At 39.0% G+C, this 27,263-nt stretch overlaps 2 protein-coding genes across 2 annotated transcripts; both read left to right on the top strand.

Annotated features, from left to right (window-relative positions):
* The first annotated feature begins 4,411 nt into the window (after positions 1-4,411).
* LOC139941599 (threonine--tRNA ligase 1, cytoplasmic-like) lies at positions 4,412-17,906 on the top strand. Its single transcript, XM_071938168.1, has 19 exons — positions 4,412-4,543; positions 5,834-5,926; positions 6,447-6,528; positions 7,199-7,298; positions 7,398-7,643; positions 7,790-7,907; positions 8,079-8,143; positions 8,408-8,486; positions 9,595-9,741; positions 10,353-10,451; positions 10,818-10,913; positions 11,673-11,743; positions 12,221-12,383; positions 12,911-13,048; positions 13,264-13,341; positions 13,915-14,015; positions 14,503-14,604; positions 15,021-15,208; positions 15,806-17,906. The coding sequence occupies exons 1-19, from the start codon at positions 4,469-4,471 to the stop codon at positions 15,952-15,954; spliced, it is 2,190 nt and encodes a 729-aa protein (XP_071794269.1). The 5' UTR covers positions 4,412-4,468; the 3' UTR covers positions 15,955-17,906.
* Positions 17,907-18,327: 421 nt separating this feature from the next.
* On the top strand, positions 18,328-25,788 carry LOC139942249 (eukaryotic translation initiation factor 3 subunit J-A-like). The gene is made up of 8 exons (XM_071939040.1): positions 18,328-18,352; positions 18,486-18,574; positions 19,450-19,510; positions 20,637-20,734; positions 21,371-21,473; positions 22,374-22,541; positions 23,276-23,349; positions 24,146-25,788. Exons 1-8 carry the CDS (start codon positions 18,340-18,342, stop codon positions 24,266-24,268), a joined length of 729 nt encoding a protein of 242 aa, XP_071795141.1. The 5' UTR covers positions 18,328-18,339; the 3' UTR covers positions 24,269-25,788.
* The last annotated feature ends 1,475 nt before the right edge of the window (positions 25,789-27,263 follow it).

The following is a 27,263-nucleotide window of genomic DNA, read 5'->3' on the forward strand; positions in this document are numbered from 1 at the left end:
TTTCGAAATCAACCATCTTAAGGCACACAACTTCGTGTGACAAGGGTTTTTTATTTCATTATTATCTCGCAACTTGGACGACCAATATTGAGCTCAAATTTTCACAGGTTTGTTATTTTATGCACATGTTCAGGTACACCAAATGAGAAGACTGGTCTTTGACAATTACCAATAGTGTCCACTGTCTTTCAGTTTTGAATAACTCCAAAAAGACCAAGGACTAGTCCTAAGTTCTTTGTGAAACCAACCCCTGTCCACCTTTGATAATTGTTATAAAGACCAGTATTCCCACTTGGTGTATCCCAATATGTGCGTGAAATAACAAGCCTGTGAAGATCTTTGATTCAATTGGTCATTGAAACTGCAAGAGAATAATGAAATAAAAAACACCAGTGCTGCACATGTGTGCCTTCAGATGCATTCAATAAAAGGCGTCATGCCTGATAACTGTGATTATTTAAGTGAGAAACTACTCTCTTTCTCATAAACTAGCTTCATGTTTTATACTAGCAACATTTCTCCGTTGCTCATTACCAAGTAGGTTTGTATGTTATTTTGAGTAATTACCAGTAGTCCAGTGCCGTTAATTGCAGATCGTTTGATCATACGTGTCGTGGGCTAATGATGATTTCGTGTCACGTTGTACTGTTTCAATAGACCTTACTTCCGAGTGAGTTGAGTGGGGTTGAGTAAAGCTGTGTGAACTACGTGCCCAAGTCGGTAAACGGTAGGCACCGCTACCATAAAATAACATGATCACCAATTAGCACGTATCAACTATAAAGATGGACAATTTATTACATGTTTGGTATTTTTTAATTTCCGTATGAGATCAAAGGGTTCCTCATGAGTGAGCTTAATTGCTGTGACAGGGGCCGTACTCGAGAAAATACTTAAGTCACCGAATAATAAGCAAATACCCAACTTAGACGAATCTTACTTGCTATAGTGGTATTCACAAAGCGTTTGCGGTAAAGTGTCCTGCTTACTTTCGCGTCTTCAGTCTAAAAAAGGATCATCAAAATTGCTACTGAATTAAAAACAAAGATTTTAAAGATTTCTTGTATCTTAATCCATTATAATTTCCCAACACTATAGGCATACCTTACCCAACTGTCCTATCCATTATAGTTCACGCAATAACAAAAAATGCGAACAGAAAGTTGACGTCACATTATTTTTCGCGGTTAAGATAATCAATCGAGTTGCCCCGCGTTCCAACCTTTCGCAAATCTTTCCTGGAAATCTGAATTTCGACGTCACTATTCGCCTTGCCTCAGGCAAACTAATTATGAATCGGCCCTTGGGGCAGCCCCGGTTATTTGATTGAAACTTGAATATTGAAATTATTTGAGAATTCGTTTCGCGTAAAGGTTAGTTGTCGGTCCTGGCTCTCCCTGTAGAGGATTACATTTTTTTTTCTTGAAAGCTCTTTTACGCAAGGGTATTGTCAAAGCACTGTACTTTGTTGGAGTAAATGGTCGGCGAGGTTTTAAAGTTTTATCGAGCGATAGGGTCTGGCCGGAGGTAACTTTTTACAGTCAACTTGGAGGCAACACTACAGTGCATGCCAATAATGACAACTTGTTATTGGCACTTGAGGTATTTTCGAATAATATGTCTTACGATCCACGAGAAAATAGGCGAACATTGGAAATGTGAATGGCTTTGCTTGTTGGAGATTGCCTTGAAGTGGTTCTAACTTGCATTTTGACATTTCTTTGTGTTCCCTGAAGCACAACGAGCAATTTTACCGGAGAAGAATGGGCGTGGGCCTAAAGCAATAATGTGTGAATTGGGTTTCAAGAAAACTGAGCGTGAAAGTTTGCGCGGTTGTCTACCGCTCGTTAGTTCATGCATGCATTAGTCATTAAAGGCAGTGGACACTATTGGTAATTACTCAAAATAATTATCATCATAAAACGTTAATTTGTGACGAGTAATGGAGTGGAGAGAGGTTGATGGTATATAACATTGTGAGAAACGGCTCCCTCTGAAGTGACATAGTTTTCGAGAAAGAAGTAACTTTCCACGAATTTGATTTCGAGCCCTCAAGTTTAGAATTTGAGGTCTCGAAGTCAAGCATCTGAACGCACACAACTTCGTGTGACAAGGGTGGTTTTTTATTTCATTCTTATCTCGCAACTTCGACGACCAATTACCAATAGTGTCCACTGTCTTTAAGTTGAACTTGGTCAGGGGCATTGTTTTGCTTAATTTTGCAGTCTTCTCACTTTGAAAAAGTACTTTGTATGGCAGAAAGAAGGGCGCATACGCCTTCTTCCAGTCACTCGAAGATTGTTGACAGATTTCGGCATAATTATTTCAAATTAAATACGAGTACCACTAGACTTTAACTACAGTCGGTTTGTGTTTTACTTTCCAAAAATGCGTTGTACGATGTTCCATCTTCATTTATTACAATCGTCACTATTTCCATCAATATGGATGTATGACTTTTAGATCGAGAGGCGAATGAATTCAAGAAAGAAGTACCTTAAGCTGTTTCTCTAGAAAGAGATTTTCCTCTTTGCTTCTCCGCCAGACTGGATCCTTAGTATTCCCCTGGTCATTTACGTATTGCATTCCGGGCCCCCGACCATCACCGCGGCGGCCCGAAATTGCGACATCATTCACGGACTTGTTGGTCCGTCGTCGTCCACCACCGGTGGTAGGCCTACCGTGTAGAACTCCTCCGAGACCCACAGAGTGTTCCGGCTTGACTGGCAAATCATCGGAATGGGGTAGCTGATTGGAGATAAGCCTCTGTCCGGTAACTGGGTCCCTTGGGTCCCAGTGGAGTAGGGCAATATTACCGAAGAAGACCAGATTGGCCGCACAGATAACTAGCACCTTGAGGGGTTGAACTGTCAATCCACCGATAAATGATTTCATTTTCCTCCCGATGCTGTGGGCATTCACTGTTGATGAGGATTCAATGATATGGTGAGAGTTCTTCCTCATTCACTGAACTGCTTAGGCCTGCAATGAAAACTGCCAATTAAAACCTTTAAAGGGATTGTTTGTAATTAAAACAGTGGCAACAGCTTGCCTGTACATCAACACCAGTTGTCTAGTTTTTGTGTGTAAATATTTAGATAAAAGTAACGCCTAAAAGCACAGTTATGATTGTGTTTTCATCAGGGCGAATCTTTGCTATACAAAGCGTGTGTGTGGGGGCGGGGGGGGGGGGCAGGTGGGGTGGGTCCGATAGGGTGGGTCCGGATCTTCAGACTCTTCCTCACCCCACCCCTCCGCATCCCAGTACGAGGGTTTTTCAATTTCAAAGCGGAATTTATCCCATTTTCCAATCGCGGCCCGCGGCCGCCGGAATCATGAGATTGACAACAATCCCAGTTGCGCGGTGTATGACCATATGATGGATGAATAATTATGTATACCTGATCCATGGTCAAACCAACTCTCTCTTAATATGACATGCATATGCATACTTTTTAAAGCGTGTACCTTAATAAAGTTATCGCGAGCAATTGTTTTTTTACATAAGCTTCGCAAGCCCTTTTAGGTCAAAATTATTCAGTGAATTAATTTGGGGTATAAACAAAAAAATGCCCGCCGATGTCACTATTCGCGCAAGGTTTATCGACCATTACTTGGAAGTGGGAAATATTAAACAAACGGAACTATTGTGGAACCAAATATGTTAGAAGAAATTACATTAACATTGACATTTTTTGAGTGAATGGTATTTCAAAGAGTGTGACCCGCTCTAACGAAAAAATAGGTTAACTTTTACTTTTAATGGCCAGGAACCATGAAATTTTTAAAAAATGTTTCTTATAAAACACATAAGAATTGGTCACGTGATATTGTCGGGAATCCCGACAATGACTAATTTTGAGCACTTTATTTTACTGCTTCTAATAATTGGCGGACTTTTTCGAGCAATGGCTCAAATGAAAGCTTGTAACTTTCTCAACCCCCATCAAAATACCCATTGAACATTAAATTTTTGGGTCCAAATCGGCCAAAAGTCTGACATAGCATCTTTAATGTGTTGTGGGTGTTCAATGTTTACTATGGGGCGCATGCACGATTGCATCATCCCTCGGAATTACCCTTGCTCGTATGTCATCATCAACTTAGTGATCAAAAGTGATCAAAGCGCAACGAACTTTGAATTGTATGATCAGAAAGCGCATACTCATACACCATTGCCACTGTGAAGACTGAAGAGGTCCGGAGACAGAGAAAGGAGCACTTCTTTCTCCTTTTGATGTTCAAAAAGGAGGCCTTAATTTGCATCAGACCGAATACTTTCTGATTTATTATGCTCTGCTTTTTGGTCTACTGAGGGCGCTTCACACCATACCATTACCATTATCCAGCATGGCGGACGACGTGGCTAAAGGAGTGTCCAACCTGACGATGGAAGACGGCAAAAAGGCATGCTAAAGATTCTTTTTAATTATAGATCAAGTAATTTAGACCCAATACACATTCCTCTATGTTGTTAGCCAGAGCTTTTGGAAGGATTTCAGGACGCCCTCTCGTTTCTAGATGCAAAAGAATCATGTCCTCGGTAAATTAATTAGCACTTCATTTCAACAACAATTCTGCATTCAGTATTCACTGTGTGTAGTTTACCAGGCAGCAGTGGCGCAGTGTGTTCACACTCAGTGCCATTGCCAGCCACCTGGCATACATTGTAAATTCATGAATTACGTGGAGCCATTGCTCGATGGAACTTGTTAAAGGAACACGTTGCCTTGGATCGGTCGAGTTGGTCTTTGAAAAGCGTTTGTAACCGTTTTTTATAAAATGCATATGGGTAGAAAGATGTTGTAAAAGTAGAATACAAAGATCCACACAAACATGACTCGAAATTGCGTGGTTTTCCATTTACCTCGTCGACTACCACGTCGGCCATTTATGGGGGTCAAAATTTTGACTCCCATAAATGGCCGACCGTGTTAGTTCGCACAGTAGAAGGAAAACCACGCAATTTCGAAGCAAACTTGTGTGGATCATGCATTGTATTCTACTTTTAAAACATCTTTCCAATCATATGCATTATATAAAAAACGGTTACAAACGCTTTTGTTTTGACCAACTCGTCCGACCCAAGGCAACGTGTTCCTTAAATGATTAACGTAATGCTAGTTAGATTATGATTTAAGAATTGTGAATCATGTTCATGATTTATTGTTACTGAATACAGTGTTTACTGTTACTCATTACAGTACTGTTTGTTGATTGAATGTTAGTTTAGATTAGAATTAGAACAGATTCCATTCATCAGTAATTTTTCAGTTCATGATGAATGAATGTGATTGTGTACAGTACCAGTAGTTGTAAAGTTGGAAAATCCAGCGTGAACATGGTACCAGAAAATTCATTCTTTTTCTCCACTATCGTCTGAATATGGAGGTAGACATGTAATACAATCGGTTGATAAGGTTTATCGCAAATAGCAAAATATCAAGAGAGGGCGCTGTTGAACCCTAACAAAGGTATAGGCGTTGCGTGCGTGAGTCGTAGAAACTGCATAGAAACCGCCCCATATTCCTTCCCACAATGCATTGCGTTTTTGAATCGCGATAAACCTTATTATTGATAGCCGAGGAATCCTTTACAGATCTGGTAAAAAAAACATCTGAAGTGAAACGCAATTTAGGTCATGAACTTGAGGGTTGCAGGTTCAAATCCCAACCAAATGGATTTTCCTGCAGAGTTTTTTTTTTTTTTACAGAACTCGGGAAATTACTGAGTTTTAAAATACACGATAAGTATAAAAACAAACTATTTATAACCCCCTGATGCAAAACTGTAACTGTCATGTATATTAAATATACTTCAATAATGTTTTCAGGAGGCGAAAACTTCAGGAAAAGGAGATAAGAAGAAGAAGGAGAAGAAGAGTAAAGCTGTTCCTGATGCTGCAGCAGGGAGTTACCCAGTGGAGGTAGGTGACCTGAGCTACATGTCACAAAGCACTAAGATTTATCTTAAGATGAGTTGTCAATGAATGTGGTGTGTTGTGACCGAGCGGTCATGGGAGCGGAACACAAGGCCTCTCTGCCGCAACTGGTGTTGTCCTTTGTGCCCCTTCAAACTTTTCCAATTTCGAAGTTCACTTTGCAAAGCGAAAACGGCCTTGTCCTCTCAAAGATGAAATCCAGGCCGGGAAGTTGACAAACTTCTTAGCTCGGCATGGCATCGCCTCAAGAACTTGTTTGTCCGGTTCCAACATTTCTGGGAGCAAATATTGGCTCTCCCCCCTTAAACCATGTTGTATTTGTATTAATAGGCTACCATGCACATTGTGACCATTGAATCAAACATAATATTGTTGTTGCCATTGTCATTTATTCTTTACTTGTATATTTTTTTTTTTTGAAAAATAAGGGGGTACTGTGTGACCTTTCATATTTGGAATGCTTTGGAATGCCCCTTAGTTATATGATTTTTTATCTTTTGATTAGTTGGATCCATGGCCAGCGTACATCCAGGAGAGATTAGATCTGTTTGACAAACTCAAAGCTGAGGCTGACATTGAGCTGGCAGGTGAGTCTACTTATGGTAGGGGGGGGGGGGGGGGTGTTCTGGCTGGCGGGGTCTCTAATACAGTAGACTCAAGCTCTGTAACTTACAGAATGTGGGTTTGAATCCTGGCCCGATCAGTCACAACACGGTGAGCAAGTCATAATTGCTTCTCTCCACCCAAGAATGAAATATTGAGAGAGGCCAACTCAACTCATCTAGGGCACTGGACTCAAGTTCTGTAATTTACAGAATGTGGGTTCGAATCCTGGCCTGGTTAGTCTCGACACTGTGTAAGGCACTTTGTCATAATTGCTTCTCTCCGTCCAGGAGTACAAATGGGTACCAACAGGCCACTAGGGCACTGGTATCAAGTTCTGTAATATACAGAATGGGGGTTCAAGTCGTGGTCTGGTCTGTCATGACACATGGGCAAGGCACAATGATCTTGGCAAGGCGAGAGCCTGGAGAAACCTGCAATGGACTGGCATCCTGTCCAGGAGGAATAGAAATATCCGCAGTTGTTGCCAATGAACCAAATATAAACACTGGCTTGATTAGCCATGTATGTGGACAGATTTTACTTTATCTTTTGTTTTACAATCTTGTCGTAGGGAAGCGGAAAAAATATAAAATTACAACCATGATCTACCTGTGATTTTATTCAGCTACTGTTTCTTATTTTGCATTTCAGCTAAGGAGCGAACTCCAATCAAAGTGACCCTACCCGATGGGAAGGAAGTCGATGGCAAGGCGTGGGAGACCACTCCTTATATTATCGCTGCTGGCATCAGGTAAAACAATTATCTTGTTAAGCCCTATTTTGCAAATGTTTACAAGCAGATCTTGTTCTTACTTACCTATCATCCGTTTTTAAATTCTGTTCCTAACAGTCAGGGATTGGCAGACAACTCGGTCGTATCCAAGGTGAATGGCGTCCTTTGGGATTTAGACCGCCCTCTAGAGGAGGACAGCAAAGTGGAGTTGTTGAAGTTCACTGATGACGAAGGGAAACAGGTGTTCTGGCACTCCAGCGCCCATATGCTGGGAGAGGCCATGGAGCGCCATTATGGAGGATGCCTGTGCTATGGTCCACCCATCGAAAGTGGATTCTATTACGATATGTCTTTAGAGGGAAGGTAAGATAATTTTAGTAATAATAATAATATGCTGTTCTTATAAAGAGCTTTCACCACCGAAGGCCCCTTTGACCTATGGCTTTATGTCTCGTCCAAAGGAAGGAGCACACTTAAGATGTTTTTTTTTCTCCTTTCTTCATTTGCAGACAAGTATCAAGTAATGATTTCAAGTCAGTTCAGGAGGTGGTGAAGAAGATCCAGAAAGAGAAACAACCGTTCGTCAGACTCGAGATGAAGAAAGAAGATCTACTCAAGATGTTTGACGTAAGTGTCCGAACAAAATGTCTCTCAACGATTCGTTGGTTCCTGGCCTTTTTTAGAGTTTAAAGATGCTTTCCAATTTAACCAGGCAACTTTTTAACACTAACATTTTTATATCTTGCCCTTAATCCAATTGTCTATTAATGACAATTAAATTCTTCTTTTCTGTTTTAGTACAATCTTTTCAAGAAACGCATCCTGAATGAAAAAGTTACCACTGCAACTACCACTGTTTACAGGTAATGAATACATTTCTCAGTTTCTTGCAGGCATGATATTATTTAGACCTAAGTCTAATTTCTGATTTTTGGGGCCCTTGGAAAGATCAAACAAATTTGTGATGGGCTTAGGGGAACATCCAGTGTAGCCTTCACCATGTGTACATGTTGGTTAGTGTACTGGAAATTGAAAACTAGGGTTTACTTGCCCATAACATAATTGTTTACTAGACAATGTGTTACTGACTGTATCTCTTGAGTTATTTCTTGATTCTTTTTTTACAGATGTGGTCCATTGATTGATCTCTGTCGAGGTCCTCATGTACGGCACACTGGCAAAGTGAAGGCCATGGATGTCGTCAAGGTTTGTTTCATTGTTTGTTTGTTTGTTTGTTTGTTTGTTTGTTTGTTTAGTAGCTTCCCATCAAGGGATTTCAGCAGACACAATGGGATGTAAACGCTCTGTATAGGAATTGCCCAAGTAAAGAAATTGTGATTCAGTAACTAACTTTTTTTACTTAAATTTGACATTCTTTGTTGGTGATATAAAGTTTGTTAAATTATGCTAGGGGGCACTACATGGATTGGGTTGTCAGTGGTCCCTACCTGACTGCGTGGGCATTCCCTGGAATAATTCTCTTGGGTTTTCCTTACACATCTAAAACTGAAACTTCAACCTTTTGTTACTCTCCATGGGATTATTGGCTAGTGCAGCAATTAAGTTTGCAATTAAGTTTGCATCCGTGACCTCATCCAGCCTTATGTACCAGCACGTGATCATCTACGTTCAGCTGCTGACAAGTTTCGTCTTGTGGTACATGCTGGAAATAGTTCATGGGGATCCCGTTCTTTCCAGGTAGCTGCAGGGAAGGTGTGGAACGGTTTACCACATTCCATCAGAGCCATCCAGACAATAAACACTTTCAAATCAACTCTGAAGACCCATCTTTTTCAAAGACATTTCAGTAACATTCACTAGACATTGGAATTTGTTCTTGTCTTTTGCACTGCTGGAGAACAACCAAGGGGGAATATTTTTATTGACGCAAGCGCCATGAGCACTTTTTGGTGGATACCGGCGCTATAGAAGGCGTCATTATTATTTGATTCATAACTAGAATCAACAACGGAAATAAAATGAAATCATTTCTTTATGGGGTTCTTGGCTAGTACAGTGATTAAGTTTTCTATACAAGAATTATTAAACAAAACCAAATCTTCGCTGCGTGTTGTTATTTCCTAGAACACTGATTAAGTTTGTTTTTCGTCACAACTAGAATAATTAAATGACATGAAATGAAATGAATGTTTTGACTTGACATAACTTTTCTCATGTAGAATTCTGTCACATACTGGTGCGAGGATAAACTTACACCTTTGGTTTCTCTCCATGGGGTTCTTGGCTAGTTCAGTGATTAAGTTTGTTTTGCTTCAGAAAAACAAAATGAATTGACTTGACTTGTCTCTTGTAGAATTCTTCCACATACTGGGGCGGTGACGCTACGGCAGAGTCTCTCCAGCGTATCTATGGGATCTCGTTCCCCGACACCAAGCAACTGAAAGAATGGCAACACTTCCAGGCTGAGGCTGCCAAGAGAGACCATCGCAAACTGGGAAGGGTAAGCAATAGGGGCATAGTTCAGGATTTTGGGTTCGGGTGGAGACACAACGTCTGTGATTTTGTTGTGTCAATGCAAAAATGTTGCATTTCCTAAAAAAGCATTTACGCTACTACTGAATTTTGACTTTTTTTTTTATGAACGTAGCTCAAAGGCAATGTATACCGTTGTTTTTTTTAACCGTTCAATTGTTTATATCCTCAATAATACAATTAAGCTAACATGTGAAAATATCTATTCAAAACGTTATAGCATTTTTTAAATATCGTCGTCTAAAATCCAGAGCAAATATGTCCATGCAGGAAGAACATCTCCTAAAGGAATACACTTTCATCTGAGACTTGGTACTGAAGCTTGTAAGAATTCAAATTTAGAATTTTTGGACATCACCACATTTCTTGGAGTGAAATGTTTCTCAAAATGCTTTATTCTATCGAACATATACCTTCCTTCCACCCTACAGTCTTGACTTGTTTTAAGAGTTCCTACTTTCAACTCACTTGAATTCATCTTCTTCTTGTAGCCTCTTACCAAGAGTGGCTTTGAGCCTTCTACAGGGGGAAATGTATTTGGGAAAAAAAAACATTGACATTTATGTTTTTCTTTTACAGGATCATGAGTTGTATTTCTTCCATGAGCTGAGTCCAGGCAGTTGTTTCTTTCAACCCAAAGGGGCTCATATCTACAATACGCTTATCGACTACATCAAGGTTGGTTTAGGACTATAATTCGGTAGTTACTCCCAGTCTTTTTTCTTCAATAAATCACTCGCTTGAATGTTCAACGAATAAACAAAGTTCTAGGTAGGTCAGCAAGCTTTTAGTGTAGCTGGGCGAATGAGTTGGAACAATCTTCCCATCTGTCATTAGGGAATCTGTTGCTCTATCTGCATTTCGTAAAGTTCTAAAGACCCTTTTTAACTGTGCTGTGGTCTTGATTGAGCGCCTTAATCAATTTTAAATGTTATGTTAGGTTATACAGCCAGCTTGTGTTGACTGCGCGGGCACCACTTGTGAAATACCTTCTGAATGTTCTTGTTGCAGAAAATAATTTGTGTGATTTGTTATTCTTTCCAGACTGAGTACAGGAAGCGAGGGTTTCAGGAAGTGATGACTCCAAACATATACAACAGTAAACTATGGGAGACATCAGGCCATTGGCAACACTACTCTGTAAGTGCCTTATCGAGTCATGGTTCTGACTCATACAATGTTGCTTTGCTGAGATGTAAAACAAAGAAGCAGTCCAACAGCTTCATTCCATGTACTGCATCTCTTTGTTTCCCTCCATCCTACAATTTATAGGAATATCAATTTGTACCTTCAGACTCCCTGAGTTAGTTTTGTTTAAAGCCATTGGACCCTTTTGTTAAACAGTATTGTCCAAGGCCCACACTTCGTGTACCACAACTTGTATATAAAATGACAAACCTGTGAAAATTTAGGCTCAATCGGTCATCGGAGTCGGGAGAAAATAATGGGAAACCCATCCTTGTATCCGCGCGTTTCGCCGTGTCATGACATGTGTTTAAAATAAATCTGCAATTCTCGCTATCGAGAATTGATATTGTTTTACTGTTTTCTCAAAAAGTAAAGCATTTCATGGAATAATATTTCAAGAGAAGTCTTTCACCACTACCTTCTGTAAACCCTGTAAGTTATTTGTGAATCTGTGAACTTTTTTTTTCTGTACCGAAAGGGTCCAATGGCTTTAAAAGAGTGACTTTGGGCTGATAAGGGGGGAACTTGCACAAAAAAGGAAAAATAATTTAACATTTTAAGTAGTCTCTGTTGCATTCAAGGGCTCACATTAATTTATCTCCTACTGTAAGCAGTCCATACTTAAACATAAATTACAAAAGTGTGTGTATTTTATGTTGCTACGTGTATCTCCATTAAAATGAAATGTCACAAATTCTGTTTTTGTTTTAGGATAATCTCTTCTCCTTCAAAGTTGAGAAGGAAACGTACGCTTTGAAGCCAATGAACTGCCCTGGCCACTGGTGAAGAAATTATTTATTTAATTAATTTTCAAGTAATAACCCCATGGACAAAGATTTTGACTATTAGGGAGACCGCCAACTTAGAGCTGGATAGCTTAGTTGGTGTGATAGTATTTTAGTCCCACTCCAGTCAATTTTTCTTTATTCCAAGCTACACATTAAACACAGTCAGTTTCCCTTGCACAAACAAATCTGACTTTCTCCTCCTTTTTAAATGTGTACAACACTCATCTCAAATTTCCAGGGTTGGAAGATGCTCGGTGGATTCTATTCCAATGTCCTTTTGGTTACATTTCATGCAAAATTATTCCCTCAAACTTGTTGACACATTTTTTCGCCAATGTGCGTTGTCGACCACTTGTATCTAACTGCTGTAGGATATGGTTGAATTCATTGATGTTTTTTTCGCGGAGTAGTTTGCAGACCAAGATCTGGAGGCATCTTTAAATATCTAATATATTTCCCGTTTACTCCTAGCCTTATGTTTGACCACCGCCCTCGGTCCTGGCGTGAACTGCCGCTCCGTATGGCAGACTTTGGCGTGTTGCATCGCAACGAGTTGTCTGGCGCCCTCACTGGCCTGACCAGAGTCAGACGCTTTCAGCAGGACGATGCCCATATATTCTGCACCCCGGATATGGTAAATACCAATAAAACATCTTGTGCCTGAAAGAAGTTTATCACATTTCTCTTGGCTTTTTGGTAGAATGAGTCAGATTCTCTCTTCATGGTTATCTTTGGTAAGAGTTTAAAGGACAAAACCTATTATATTCCGTGCACAGATATCGTTGTCATTTGATTGGTGGAACAGACGTCACTTGTCATCCCATAAAGGGAAAGCGCCAATAAAGATTTACTAAGTCTCGTCACAAATACCTGGAAACTATACTTCCTCTATAATACTTCACAGTTTCATACCTATTAGAAGTGTTTTGTTTTGGGGTTGTTTTTTCCTTCAGATTGCAGGGGTTTAGTTTTGTGTTTATATAAATGATCACCATTTTGGGTTTATGATTTGTCAGTAAAATTGTTCTTCAATCATACCCAATGTTTAATTTTCTTAATGCTTTTCATTTTGCTGTTAAGCGCTTTGAGGAATATTGTTTTCATATTGTTCTATATAAATATTGTTATTATTTTTTATTATTATTATTATTATTATTATAGATTCAGCAGGAGATCAGAGGTTGTCTGGATTTCTTTAAGACTGTGTACGACACGTTCGGCTTCACCTACAAACTCGCTCTGTCCACTCGTCCTAAGGATTTCCTTGGGGACGTTGAGGTCTGGAACAGTGCTGAGAAGGTAATGCTCACAGGGATGCGATTTTTTTGAAACTTTGATCCGATATCAGACTTTTTATGTCGGCCTCGTGAAAGAAAATCAGATGTTATTTTTGTACAAATTTATAGAAATCCTGCTTTTTGGTCTACTTTTCTAGTGGTGTGGACACTGTGTGAACTTGCGAGTGTCGGGTTTTAACCATTTTATTCGTGTAATTTCTTTTTCAAACATTGCAGCAATTAGCAGAAACTCTGGATGAGTTCTCAAGTGATTGGAAGTTGAATCCGGAGGATGGTGCTTTCTACGGACCAAAGGTAAGATTTTGAGGGTAGGCCAATGGGAGAAGCATATCTACTGCCATTCAGTAGTTCCTAGTTCCACATTCAAGTCATAGCCCATCTACTTATTTCTCATGAATGAGGAACCAAATTGGTTTTCAAGCCCCATCCTTCAGTTCCTAGTTCCTTATTCATGTCACTACCCATCTACTTTCTTGGTATGAATAAGAAACCAAGTTGATTTCAAGCCCCATCCATCAGTTCCTAGTTCCTTATTCATGTAATTGCCCATCTACTTTCTTGGTGTGAATAAGGAACCCAGTTACTGTTCAAGCTCCATCTATCAGAACAAACCCTTAAAATTGTTGTCTTGGTCAGCGAACTAACGGAGCATCTTATAACCATTTTGTGGTACTATAAAACAAAAATACATGTAGGTCTGACACCTCAAAACTTAGCTCCTTATACATGTACCTTGCAGGAAAAAATACTGAACGCTTTGATATGCCCCTTTGGGTTGATGAATCGCAATATAAGACCCCAGCATTATCATTATTATATACTGTTTTTTACACAAGTAACAAAATACATATTCTACACTGTTTGCAGATTGATATCAACATTCGGGATGCAATGAATCGATCTCATCAAACTGCAACGATCCAGCTTGACTTTCAGCTGCCCATCAGATTCAATCTCAAATACTCAAGGTAAGAACTAAAAAGGGCAACACCAGGAGGACACCAGACTGCTGTGTGAATGTGAATTTACTGGTCATGTGACAAAACTTCTGTATTTAGGTCCGATGTGTATATTGAGACAATGGCTCGAATTGAGCTAATCAAAGTGTGATGTCACAAATCACAATGCAGATTCCGACAACTCAGTCCTAGGTCTTTTTGAAATCATGGCCGTTGACCTTATTTTATTTTTTTTTAATTTGCCTCTAGCCATCGGGCTAGCTTGATGGTCTAAATGTAGGACATCTGCTCTAGCAATGCAAAGGTCTTGGGTTCGAATCTCACCGGCGTGATTTGCCTGTAGATTTTTTTTTCCACAGAACTCCGGAAATAAATAGTGCTGAATACACATCGGTGAAAGGGGAAAAACCAGATTACAGCTTTTTAGTTTGTTTATGTTTTGTGTTCTTTTTCTGTTAATAACGTAAATACTGATTTTCTTTTAACCCCCTTTCAGCCAAGATGGGACAGAGAAGACGCCCGTGATGATCCATCGTGCTGTCTTAGGATCTGCTGAGCGTATGATGGCCATCTTGACTGAGCACCACGGAGGCAAATGGTAAGTTACTCGACTTTCATAAAGCTAGGTTTGTCCTTTCTGAATGGTCTAAAAAGACGGTCGCACCTCAATGTTTCGACTCTCCTAGAATGATTTTCTAATCCTAACTATAACCGTGACCCTACATGTATCTGTGCAAAGCTTTGAAACTGAATGCACCTTTCTTTATAACTGCTCATCAGTGAGCAGCAGAGCTGACAACTTTCCCTGATTGTGTAGAAGATAAACCCGTCCTTGAAAATCTCACTGATTATGGAAACTCTTTCCCTTTTATGTTGAATGTAATTCTGAATATCTCCCTGATGTGGTTGTCGTCTTAAATCTCCCTGATTGCATGATACAAACGTTGGTAGCTCTATTAAAATGATTATAAAGGTTCTGTTCATAAAGTGAATAACTTATGTTATTTCCGACAGGCCTTTCTGGTTGTCTCCGACCCAAGCCATGGTGATTCCAGTCGGACCCGTCTTCAATGAGTACGCCACAGAAGTCAAGAACAAGATCTTTGAGGCTGGATTCTGCTGTGAGGTTGACGTCGATGCTGGTGATACAATGAATAAGAAGATTCGCAATGCTCAGCTTGCCCAGTTCAACTTCATCTTTGGTAAGGCATGAGATCTAAAAACCCATCACGGTCTCCCAACCAGTTTACTCAAACCAGGGACAGCAACTGGGTGACATTCCCACTTGTCTGGTTCAAGTGAATGACTTACTGGCCTAGCTTCAAGCTGTTCCCTTAAGGTAGCTCTTAGCCACATTACGGGAAAGCTCCATTAAAGAAAGAGGCTAAAAAGACGCATCTTTTTCCTCTGGCAACTAACACCTGTTATCCCCATGTAATTTCTTTTCCAAATAGTGGACTTGTTTTGGGAATTGTTCAAACAATTTGTTTTTGTCAGCCACCCTGACCAAACAATGCCAAGACAACAAAGGTTCTGTGAGAAAGTGCAAGGTTTTATTGTTGTGGACTTTTTTAGAAAATGTGAGACTCATAAATCGCGAGCTGCAAAATTGCTACTAGGAGGCTCAGTTAGTTGAATATCGGTTTATCCGTAGTTGGTAGGTTCAAGTCTGCTCTAGTCAGTTTATCTTTGTTCCCCCCCAAACAAATTGGTTAAAACTATATGATTTTTTATTACAGTAATACATGGTACTTTGCGTCCTTCAAATAGTTCTATTTTTCTCCTCCTTTTATTCTTAGTTGTTGGAGAGAAAGAGAAGGCCAACAACACGGTCAATGTACGCACCAGGGACAACAAAGTACATGGAGAACACAGTGTAGATGCCGTCATAGAACGCTTCCAGAAGTTCAAGGACACCAAGGCTCTCGACAGTGAAGATGCATTTTAAACAAACATGAAACAGCAGTGCATTATTTTTTCCTTGCTCAACTGGGCTCAATTTCAAAAAGCCTGTAAGCACAAACTCTTGTTAAACACAGAATAGTATTGCTTAACAGAATCAATCTACCCAGCACAAATTACATTAAAGTTTGTATTGTTGTGGCTGGTGCCCAACTTAATTTTTTGCTAAGCAAATAAATTTGTCAAGCAGTATTTTCTGCTAAACAGCTTTGTGATATAGGGCCATGTACTCGACTTTGTTTCCCAAAAGGGAAGAATCAATTTAACAATACATGAAACAGCAGTACGTGGTGGAGGTGTTCATTCGTCAATCGTGCTAAAAAAAAAAGTTGGGCTGTGACTATGTAATAAGTTCAGCAGTAGGAAAAAAGAAGTAGTCACAATGGTCCACTTATTGCACTAGCAACTGCCATTGTTTGGCACCCTGACTCTGCAAGAAAATGTTTAGTTGTATGTCTTTTTAAGGTGGATTAGTTTATAGGCAAGATTTAGTGGGACTTTGTTTTTTCTTCATTTGAAAAGAAAGATAATTGAATGTGCTATTGAAAACTGATTACCAGCGAAAAGGACTTACATGTATGGTATAAATGCAAAATTAAAGTTAGTTATTTGACGTCTGACCTTAGCAGAGTCTTTCTCTAAGGTTAAAAGTTGAGTCTTAAGGCTCTTTAAGCATTCAAGAAAGACTCTGCTAAGGTAAAGAAGGTCAGACAACTAACTCATTTTTGCATTTGGAGGGTTGAGGTTGTGTCTGTGGTAATATACATTCAGGAGGGAACATTTTTAAAAGTTAAATGGAGTACATGGAAACATTTCTGTATATTTCTATAAGGTTTCATGATTATTTCCAGCGCACTCAAAAGTCACAAGATATTCAGCAATGTAAGCGGAAGTTACTTAATAGTGAAAACAATAAGTTAATATTATTAATAACTGGTCCCTAATTCCCTATAGGAAGCTCTCTCGCTAAAGAAGTTAATATAGGACTTATTAAGCAAGATCTGCATCACATTTTGGTATTGGGCGTGGCAATTTTTAAGTTATTCTTAAATAATAGCAATTATAAAATGAATGTGCCTTTTTTGCATGTTTGTGTGTCATCTATTACATTGTATGTGGTGGATCATTGGCAGAAGTTTACAATGGAGACGGGAAAAGGGCATAATTACCATCTTTGAATTGAGTAACAAAATGCCTGGTAATTACATAAAACAAAGTAAAGAAAATTTAATATCAAACTTTGTTGCAAAATTAATAATATTTTCCTGAATATTTACTTGTCACTTGTGATATTTGAGTAATCATAAACTACCCATGAAGGATACAACAGATATGTACACAGACTGGAGGACAGTAAAGTGTTCTGCACAAAAAAGGAACAACTAAACTGAACAAAATTGCCAAAAACAATTCTGAAATGACAACATGGTTTTAAATTAAAATATGAAAACTCCTTAAAGAAGAGTATGCTTTTACTAATTGTCAAAGACCAGTATCTTCACTTGGTGTATCTCGGTGTACGCATAAATCAACAAACCTGTCAAAATTTAGGCTCAATTGGTCATCAAATTTGCAAGATGAAAAAACCCTTCTTTTGCATAGAATTATGTGCTTGTTTTGGGTGAAAAAGACATAACTTGTTATATCTGTGACTCATCACAGGGTTTTTAACTTAATACAGTGTCTATTTCTGTGGGAAACAGTAGCATAACCACATATTTAATGCAACTTAATGTCATTTTACTGACAAAAAAGTAAAATATAACGTACAAATTAAAGCTTTTTGCAGTTTTAGATCTATCAAAGGCTGTTAGTGTAAAAACTTTCAAAAGTCCTTTTTTGTTGTTCATCTTGCAATAATGTCTGTAATGATGTAATGTCAGTGTTTGGGGCACAATAAAATGTGTTGAAAGAAAAGGACACAATTGTGAAAAATAATAGTGTTTGTTTGTGTGTTTTGATTGTGTGTTGTTTTCTTCTTCAATAATATACAAAGCTGTAGTCAGAACATATTAAGGGCCTACATATTAAGAAAATAAGTTGCACCAATTTGAAAAAAATAAATAAATATATTTTGCCAAGAATGATGAGATATAAAAAATTATTGTAAAATCTCATTTGGGAAGGCTGCATATGGGGGCGTGGTTTAAAGGGTGCTGTATGGATTAGTGTGCGCACCATCATTTAAGAAGTTAATTATTAAATTATTTTTTCTAAAATTCCAATGATCAATAGTTAGTCATCATAGTTCATGGTATGGTGGTGTAGGAGGCGTTGTTGTCTCTTTTATCCAGTGAGCGATCCCTGACAATATGCAAAAGCGCAATACTTCCCACAATGCATCGCTTCCGTGTATTGCTCAATAACCAAAATGGCGGACTGGGGTAAGTCATAACATGTGCGTTTCGGACAAAAATATCCAAATTGCTTCTTTCGTATGCTTCCTTTCCCAGGTAACATGGTGTGAATTGGTAAAATAGCTATACATGTATTGAATTGTTGTTGTCTTCTTTGCAGAATCTGAAGATTTTGACCCTGACCAAGGCTTTGTTAAGCCAGTCGCGACGGACAGATGGGACGGCGAGGATGAGGAACCGGATGTCAAGGTAAGTAAGATTTGGTACGCGGTCTTTTTTTGACATGTTGACTTTGGAAGTTTTTGAGACAAGGACATGAAGGAAGAGAAGGTGGGGGGGATACATCATTTACATGTATAAACAATGCACCTAGTTCATCATTGGTGGTGGTCTTCTGAACATATGCTACGCTGAGCTAAAACAAAAGATCAGTCAAAGTTTAGACCCAGTAACTCCTGGGGCGCTGTATGTACTCAGTACTGTATTCCTTTTTCTAAATTTTGACACTTTCTGTCATGCATGACTGTGACAGAAAATGTGGGTCTAGTCAAAATTATGTTCAAAGTGGTGTTAAAAACTGAAAAGTGTCTTAGTTTTTCTTGGCACCGGCTCATGGAAATGGATGGGCTTGAGTTGAAATGGTTGAAGGAAAAACTGACGGACTATTCCGTTCAACAACAACTAGTTTACAGTACACACCACAAACCTTTTATTAGAAAAGAGCAAATTGCATCTTAAACATATGGAGAGGCCAGTAAGTAAGGAATGTTTAAGGTAATTTGTTTTGTATTTTCTTCATTTTGGGGCATTTTTCGTGTGACAGTCGTAGAAAATGTCAACTTCATGAGGTCCAGAGAGCTACACATGTGTATGGTCTGGGGTGCTAGATGAAGGAATCTGAAGGAATCTAGCGCCCCAGTCACTTGGTCTAGGTTTTTCCCCATTTGGGATTTTCCTCCCACATCTGAAACTGAACATTTCTTCTTGTTTCCTATCCATCATGTTACATGTATGGCGCTAATTAATGGTGCTGTTGGGTGTGTATAATTTTTTTATAAATAAATAAAAACATTAAAAAAACAGCTCTCCATATTCACCATGCTTTATATTTTTTTTCCAAAAAGGATACATGGGAAGATTCTGACAGTGAAAAGAAAGAAGCACCCACAGGGACAGAAACAACAGGTACATGTACATGTAGGCTATTGTATGAGTGTGGCCGACTTGAGTTCATTTGCGCTTTTTCAAAACAACTCCTTAAATGCACTGGACACAATTGGGAATTGCTCAAAATAATTGTTAGCATAAAACCTTACAACTGGTAAAGAGTAATGGGGAGCTGTTGATGGTACAGTATAAATCTTTATGTGAAACAGCTCCCTCTGAAGTAACGTAGTGTTTGAGAAAGAAGTAGCAGTAATGGTGAACATTTCAGAAGAAAGAAAGTACTTAAAGCCATTGGACCCTTTCGGTAAACAGTGTTGTCCAAGTCACACACTTTGTGTACCACAACTTCTATATCAAATAACAAACCTGTGAAAATTTAGGCTCAACCGGTCATCGGAGTCGGGAGAAAACAACGGAAAAACCCACCCTTGTTTCCGCGCGTTTCGCCGTGTCATGACATGTGTTTCAAATAAATCCGTAATTCTCGTTAACGAGAATTTATATTGTTTTGCTGTTTTCTCAAAAAGTAAACTTAGCATTTCATGGAATAATATTTCAAGAGAAGTGTTTCACCATTGCCTTCTGTAAACCCTGTAAGTTATTTGTAAATCTGTGAACTTTTTTATTTTTTTCTGAACCGAAAGGGTCCAATGGCTTTAAAGGCACTGGACACTATTGGTAGTTGTTCAAAATAAATATTAGAACAAAACCTTACTTGGGTAACGAGTAATGGAGAGCTGCTGATGGTACAGCATAAAGCTTAATGAGAAACAGCTCCCTCTGAAGTAATGTAGTTTTTGAGAAAGAAGTCATTTCTCACTAAAATATTTGAAACTGATTTCAAGACCTCGTACAGTAATTTGATTTTGAGGTCTCAAAATCAAGCATCTGAAAGCACACGACTTTGTGTGCCATGTGTGTTTTTTCTTTCATTGTTATCTCGCAACTTTTGTTATTTTATGCATACATGCATATTTAGATACACCAAGTGAGGAGACTGGTCTTTGACAAACATTCAAACACTAAGTAAAAACTAACTGCACAATACCGTTTTTTTTTATTATTAATATTTTTTGTTATCATTTAATGGCCGCTGCTTAGAGAGAGACCCAACCATTCATAAACTTTTTAAATTTGTGTACAGCCAAGGCTACTCAAGTAAAGAAAAAGAAGTCTCTTGAAGCGACGCTGAAAGCAAAAGAAGAGAAGAGGAAAAAAGAACTAGAAAAGAGGAGATTGCAGGTAAGGGTGGGTGTTGTAGCCACGGTGGGTGGTGACGCCGGGAGGCCCTGCCCAGAAGTAACAAATTTCCGCCCTGTACTCTGTGCTGTCCTCCAGTACACAGGCTTCCCTGGATTTCACTTCGGCAATAATTGCCCCACATCTAAAACACGAGTCATTTTGTTGGAACTGCCCTTGGTGGACTTAATAGGGTTTAGAGCCCACCACTAAAATTGTTCTCGCTACAACATTGGTGAGAGCAATGTACACATTTGTGGTTTTTAACCTTCTTCCTTACTCAAATCCTTTGAGACATTTTACCATGGATTTCTAATGCGCTCTTCTTGAACGTCGATGGATACGACATATCATCTGAAGTGATCCTATGTTTATTTTGCCTTGGAACTCACAAGGTTTCTGTTACATCACTGCTTTACTAATCATCCTAGTTCGCCGGGATGGGTTGACATAACCAGATTTCACGAAACACTACGCAACCGCGTAAGTCCACCTGACAACGTTTATTGCGCAAGTTGCTCCTTAAGTGTGCACAAGTGGACTTACGCAGTTGCGTAAAGTCTCATGAGATCTGCAGGTTTTTAATCTTTTCTCAGCTAGTAGGATCTTTAAAGGTGTTTTCTTTGTCTCCTCTATTAGGCGGAGCAAGACAAATTAAGTCCAGAGGAACAGATAGCTGAGAAATTAAGACAGCAGAAACTACAAGAAGAATCAGATTTACAGCTTGCAAGAGAAACATTCGGTAGGTGCATCATGCATGTGAGTGTCAGAACTCGATTTCACAAAGCACTAAGATTCATCTTAAAGGAACACGTTGTCTTGGATTGGTCGAGTTGGTCTTTGAAAAGTGTTTGTAACCGTTTGTTATAGAATGCCCTTGATTAGACTCCCATAAATGGCGGACCACGCAATTGCGAGTGATACTTGTGTGGATCATTGTATCCTACTTTTAAAATATCTTTCTAATCATATGCATTTTATAACAAACGGTTACAAACCCTTTTCAAAGATCAACTCGACCGATCCAAGGCAACGTGTTCCTCTAAGATGAGTTGTTAGTATTGCCAAAGGAAAGTGATTTGTATGGTGACAGCCAACTTGCTTAGCAATAAAACTTGACACCCAGCTAAGATCAATCTTAGGTATTTGTAAGACCAGTGGACACATCGGCCTGGAAAGTACATACTAATACAGAGCAGGCGTGATATTCATCCTACTTGAATATGATTTTGATTTGTTTTGCCTGTCGGAAACAAATGAAACGCATATTAGAGCCTACCATGTGTAGGTCAGCCCTTGAACTCAATAAAGTTTTTGCTACTTTTTTTTCTAAAGGGCAAAATTTCATGATGATAAAGACAACCTGCAGTTTTTTTTTTGCTGTTGTTGTTTTGCTGTTATGTTGTTGTTTTCATTGTCGTCGTTGTTGCTGTTGTTATTGTTGTCTTTTCATCTTCTGGAAAACTGCACACAATTTAATTTTATGTTTATTGTCCTTAAAAAAAATGGAAATTTGCTTTGTCGAGCAGACAAATTATTAAAAAAATTACAGATATTGATATTGCTAATTCCACAGCGTGGCTGACAAAAATTGCACAGAATAAATACTTTCACCCCCCCCCCCCCCTCCCTTGGAATCCAGGTGTTAGCGCTGATGACAACAGCTCAAGGCTAGATTCAATAAATCCCACAACGGAAGAAGAATTCCAAGAATTAGGAAAACTCCTTCAAGAGAAATTACAACCCCTGGAGAAATCACCGCACTACGTTGACATGCTGGACGCATTGTTTCAGGCCTGCAGTTTAAGTTGTAAGTGGTACACTCTCAAGGCTATGTTTAATAGTTGACTTTAAAATAGTTAGTTTAAAGGTGTGGAATGTCGTGTTTGAGCGGTCTAGTTTACCGGACCCAAGCACTTGTTGTCTGCACATGATGATCCTGTGTTTGAAGGCAGTGGACACTATTGGTAATTACTAAACATAATTATTAGCATAAAACCTTTCTTGGTTCATGGGGCGAGGTGATAGTATAAAACATTGTGAGAAACGACACCCTCTGAAGGGACATAGTTTTTGAGAAAAAAGTAATTTTCATGAATTCGATTTTGAGACCTCAGATTTTGAACTTGAGGTCTCGAAATCAACCATCTAAACACACACAACTTCTTGTCACAAGAGTGTTTTTTCTTTATTATTATCTCGCAACTTTGATGACCAACTGAGCTCAAATTTTCACAGGTTTGTTAATTTATGCATATGTTGAGATACACCAAGTGAGAAGACTGGTCTTTGACAACTACCAAAGGTGTCCAGTGTCTTTGAGTTGCATTTATTGTTTTTTTCTTATCACTCAAAACTGTTATCATATACTATAATAGTATTGAAGGTTTGACTATACTTTAATAGTATATCTTTACTAAATGAAGTGCAAGATTGCTAGAATCATTTTCTTTTACATTGTCCAGTGCACAGTTTTTCAACTCATACAAGTTATAAGAATACTTATAACTTTCTTCTTTTGTTACCAACTCTTTTTCTTGACAGTGGAAGCAGATCAAGTGAAAAGACTAGGTACAAGTCTAACAGCAATAGCAAATGAGAAGGCGAAGGCTCAAAAGGTGAGATAAGAGTTCTTGATTGTATGTTTTTTTACTAACCACCAGGGCCCACATATTATGTGTTTGACCATATACATGTATACATTTACAATACATTTACAATACATTTACAATACCAATGTGGGATGTCGTGGCCGAGCAGATAAGAGCACCGAACTAATAATAATAATAATAACAAATTCTTATATAGTGCATTTCACAGTAACCGTATCAATGCTCTTTACATTAGTGCCCTGGTCATGGGGCCAATAACATCCCTGTAATGTTTCTCAGCTACCGTGGGAGTACACAGCCCTGAGCTGCCTGTAAGGAGCTCGTGACTTTTTCATACACAATATCAACCTCTACCGTCGCAGGTACCCATTTATACCCCTGGGTGAAGAGAAGCAATTATAGTAAAGTATCTTGCTCAAGGACACAAGTGTCACGACCGGGATTCGAACCCACACTCCGGTGAATCAGCACCAGAACTTGAATTCGATGCTCTTAACCACTCGGCCATGAACTCATGCTTTGGTGTTTCTGTTTTACAGAGTGTGGGTTCAGAATTCCGGTCGTGATACTCGTGTCCCTGAGCAAAGACAGACACCTATAATTGCTTCTCTCCACCCAGGGGTAATTGGGTACCTGTGAGGGCAGAGAAGGTTCTTGTGATTGATTTAGCCGAGTAGTGCATATTTGTTGCACGGGCTGTTTACTCCCCAGGTAGCTAAGATGGTTTCAGGTATGAATTAAATGTTATTATCATTATTATTTATTGAGTTTTACGAGGAATCACTCCTTTTTGTCTTTACAGAATGTCAAAGCCAAGAAGAAGAGCAAAAAGGCTGTCTTAGCCGGCAGCGGCAAGGCTGGCAAAGGACCCGGTATGGACGATGAATACAACACCTATGGAAATGATATGGATGACTTCATGTGACCCACTGGCCGATCATGCAGCTTAAGGCAAATATAGATATGTAAAGTTATTAACTCTCTTAGATTTTTTCTTTGTTTTTCTCAAGAAATATAAGGGATCTGGTTGTATTTAACTCTGCTTGGTGTTGATTTTTTTAAATGAAGGTATGGTACGTCATTAATTTGGAAAATGACCACCCTTTATGTCCGGTGTACCACCACGTTGCCAATCGGGACAAAATTCAAGAAATTTCAAAGCTTCAAACTTATTTTGTTGCGAAACTTTCATTGAATTAGGGAGTCACATGTACAGCGTTGGTAAGATTGAAAATATGAATACATACATAATGTATTTGGTGGTCATGGTGGAAAAATCCCCTTGAAATATTTGTGCTTGAAATGCTTTAGATTTTTTGAGATATTTGTAAAGCAATTAGTTTGGATCTTGGTAGTCGAAAACTTGATGAATGACAGTGAAATCATTATAATGGTTCCTTTCAGTGTTTTCTGGTTGCGGCTATGAGCAATTAAAAGCTTGAACATCCACATTTTGTGTATATCTTGGTCGCATGAAGTTTGGAGACTGGTCAGCAATCCCACCTTAACAGTGGTCTGAGGACCAGTTGAAATTCTCTGCAACTGGTCTGGGTGACTAGTGAAGGGTTCAAAAGTATCCATATTTAATAGGAAATTCGGTCCTGCTCGCTCGTCACTGAAAAGGTTTAGGACAAATCCTGCTGGTCCCTCTTGACAATGTGGGCCACAGGCTTTAAAACCAGTTAGTATGCCAATCCTGCTTTGATTTGTATTGCTCGTTACCAATCAAGTAGCGTACCTTTAATGCATGGAAGATTTGTTAGCAGTACTGGTAGACTATACCTCGTGTCAACTTGCCTCGTGTAAAGGGGGATGGTCTCATACAACTTGATCTATAGCCCACTTGAAACTGTATCTCTAGGCCTCAAGAATCTTTTTACCCCACGACTACCCTGGCGCACTTCCACATTGTTTACGCCTAGGATCCAACTGGCTTCCGGATACACATCTCAAGAATACTCAAGTGTTTTTACCGCTTAATCTTTTTAAAGCTGTTTTTGGAACAAGGAGTAACTGAAGACTTGTCTCATTTTTTTTTTCCTATGGGAAGCGTTACCCGTAACAAAAAGAAAAATAAGACAGACCTTCTGTTCTCAACAAACATATTACTCTTCAATACTCCACAGAATTAAAAGATATTTTGTATTTATCGATTTAAATTAAAGATGCAGCGAGGTGTTATTATTCACAAACACAAGACCGCCGGACTCTAACTTTACTGGCCCGATGCTGAAATCACTGTCCTGCGGTCCAGTGCTTATTTCAAGCCCTGAACTTGTGCAGTGTGGCCATACTAGTTGCAGATCTAAATGGTGGGATTGAATTATGGTGTGTATGATTTGTTCCATCCATACATGCACTCAACCCCTAATTGCAAAAGTAGGTTAACAATATGGATGACAATGTACGAGGTATATTGGTAAAGAATAAACAGTTCAACAGTCACCCGCAGTTTTTGTTGTAAAGTTATTTTTAATATGGCTGTATTTTACGCTATTATATGATGTATTAAGGCTATAGCCTTGTGAACTTTTTGCGCTAAAATGTGCATAAGGCTATATATAGCCTTGTGAACTTTTTGCTCGAAAATGTGCACAAGGAAGGCTACATGTATATAGCCTTGTGTACTTTTTGCTCGAAAATGTGCACAAAGCCTTGTGAACTTTTTGCGCTAAAATGTGCACAAAGCCTTGTGAACTTTTTGCGCTAAAATGTGCACAAGGCTATAGCCTTGTGTACTTTTTGCTCGAAAATGTGCACAAGCCTTGTGTTCTTTTTGCCCAAAAAATGTGCACAAGGCTATAGCCTTGTGAACTTTTTGCTCGAAAATGTGCATAAGGCTATAGCCTTGTGTACTTTTTGCTCGAAAATGTGCATAAGGCTAAAGCCGCCTTGTGAACTTTTTGCTTGAAAATGTGCACAAGGTTATAGCCTTGTGAACTTTTTGCTCGAAAATGTGCACAAGGCTAAAGCCTTGTGAACTTTTTGCTCGAAAATGTGCACAAAGCTTGTGAACTTTTTGCGCTAAAATGTGCACAAGGCTATAGCCTTGTGAACTTTTGTTCATAAATGTGCACAAGGCTATAGCCTTGTGAACTTTTTGCGCAAAAATGTGCACAAGGCTATAGCCTTGTGAACTTTTTGCTCGAAAATGTGCACAAGGCCTTGTGTACTTTTTGCTCGAAAATGTGCACAAGGCTTGTGTACTTTTTGCTCGAAAATGTGCACAAGGCTTGTGTACTTTTTGCTCGAAATGTGCATAAGGCTATAGCCTTGTGTACTTTTTGCTCGAAAATGTGCACAAGGCCTTGTGTACTTTTTGCTCGAAAATGTGCACAAGGCTTGTGTACTTTTTGCTCGAAAATGTGTACAAGGCTTGTGTACTTTTTGCTCGAAATGTGCATAAGGCTATAGCCTTGTGAACTTTTTGCTCGAAAATGTGCACAAGGCCTTGTGTACTTTTTGCTCGAAAATGTGCACAAGGCTTGTGTACTTTTTGCTCGAAAATGTGCACAAGGCTTGTGTACTTTTTGCTCGAAATGTGCATAAGGCTAAAGCCGCCTTGTGTACTTTTGTTCGAAAATGTGCATAAGGCTAAAGCCGCCTTGTGTACTTTTGTTCGAAAATGTGCATAAGGCTAAAGCCGCCTTGTGTACTTTTGTTCGAAAATGTGCACAACTTTTCGAAAATGTTCATATAAGCCTTGTGAACTCTTTGCTCGAAATGTGCATAAGGCCTTGTGTACTTTTTGCTCGAAAATGTGCACAAGGCTTGTGTACTTTTTGCTCGAAAATGTGCACAAGGCTTGTGTACTTTTTGCTCGAAAATGTGCACAAGGCTTGTGTACTTTTTGCTCGAAATGTGCATAAGGCTATAGCCTTGTGTACTTTTTGCTCGAAAATGTGCATAAGGCTAAAGCC

The sequence above is a fragment of the Asterias amurensis genome, chromosome 9, assembly GCF_032118995.1.
Source record: "Asterias amurensis chromosome 9, ASM3211899v1".
Taxonomy (NCBI): domain Eukaryota; kingdom Metazoa; phylum Echinodermata; class Asteroidea; order Forcipulatida; family Asteriidae; genus Asterias; species Asterias amurensis.

Coding starts and splice junctions, on each gene's coding strand:
- LOC139941599 (XM_071938168.1), top strand. CDS start 4,469: ATGTTGTTAGCCAGAGCTTTTGGAAGGATTTCAGGACGCCCTCTCGTT. Junction 7,299..7,397: donor ATTATCGCTGCTGGCATCAG/GTAAAACAATTA, acceptor TGTTCCTAACAG/TCAGGGATTGGCAGACAACT. Junction 10,452..10,817: donor CGCTTATCGACTACATCAAG/GTTGGTTTAGGA, acceptor TATTCTTTCCAG/ACTGAGTACAGGAAGCGAGG.
- LOC139942249 (XM_071939040.1), top strand. Junction 20,735..21,370: donor TAGAAAAGAGGAGATTGCAG/GTAAGGGTGGGT, acceptor CTCCTCTATTAG/GCGGAGCAAGACAAATTAAG. Junction 21,474..22,373: donor GCTTGCAAGAGAAACATTCG/GTAGGTGCATCA, acceptor CTTGGAATCCAG/GTGTTAGCGCTGATGACAAC.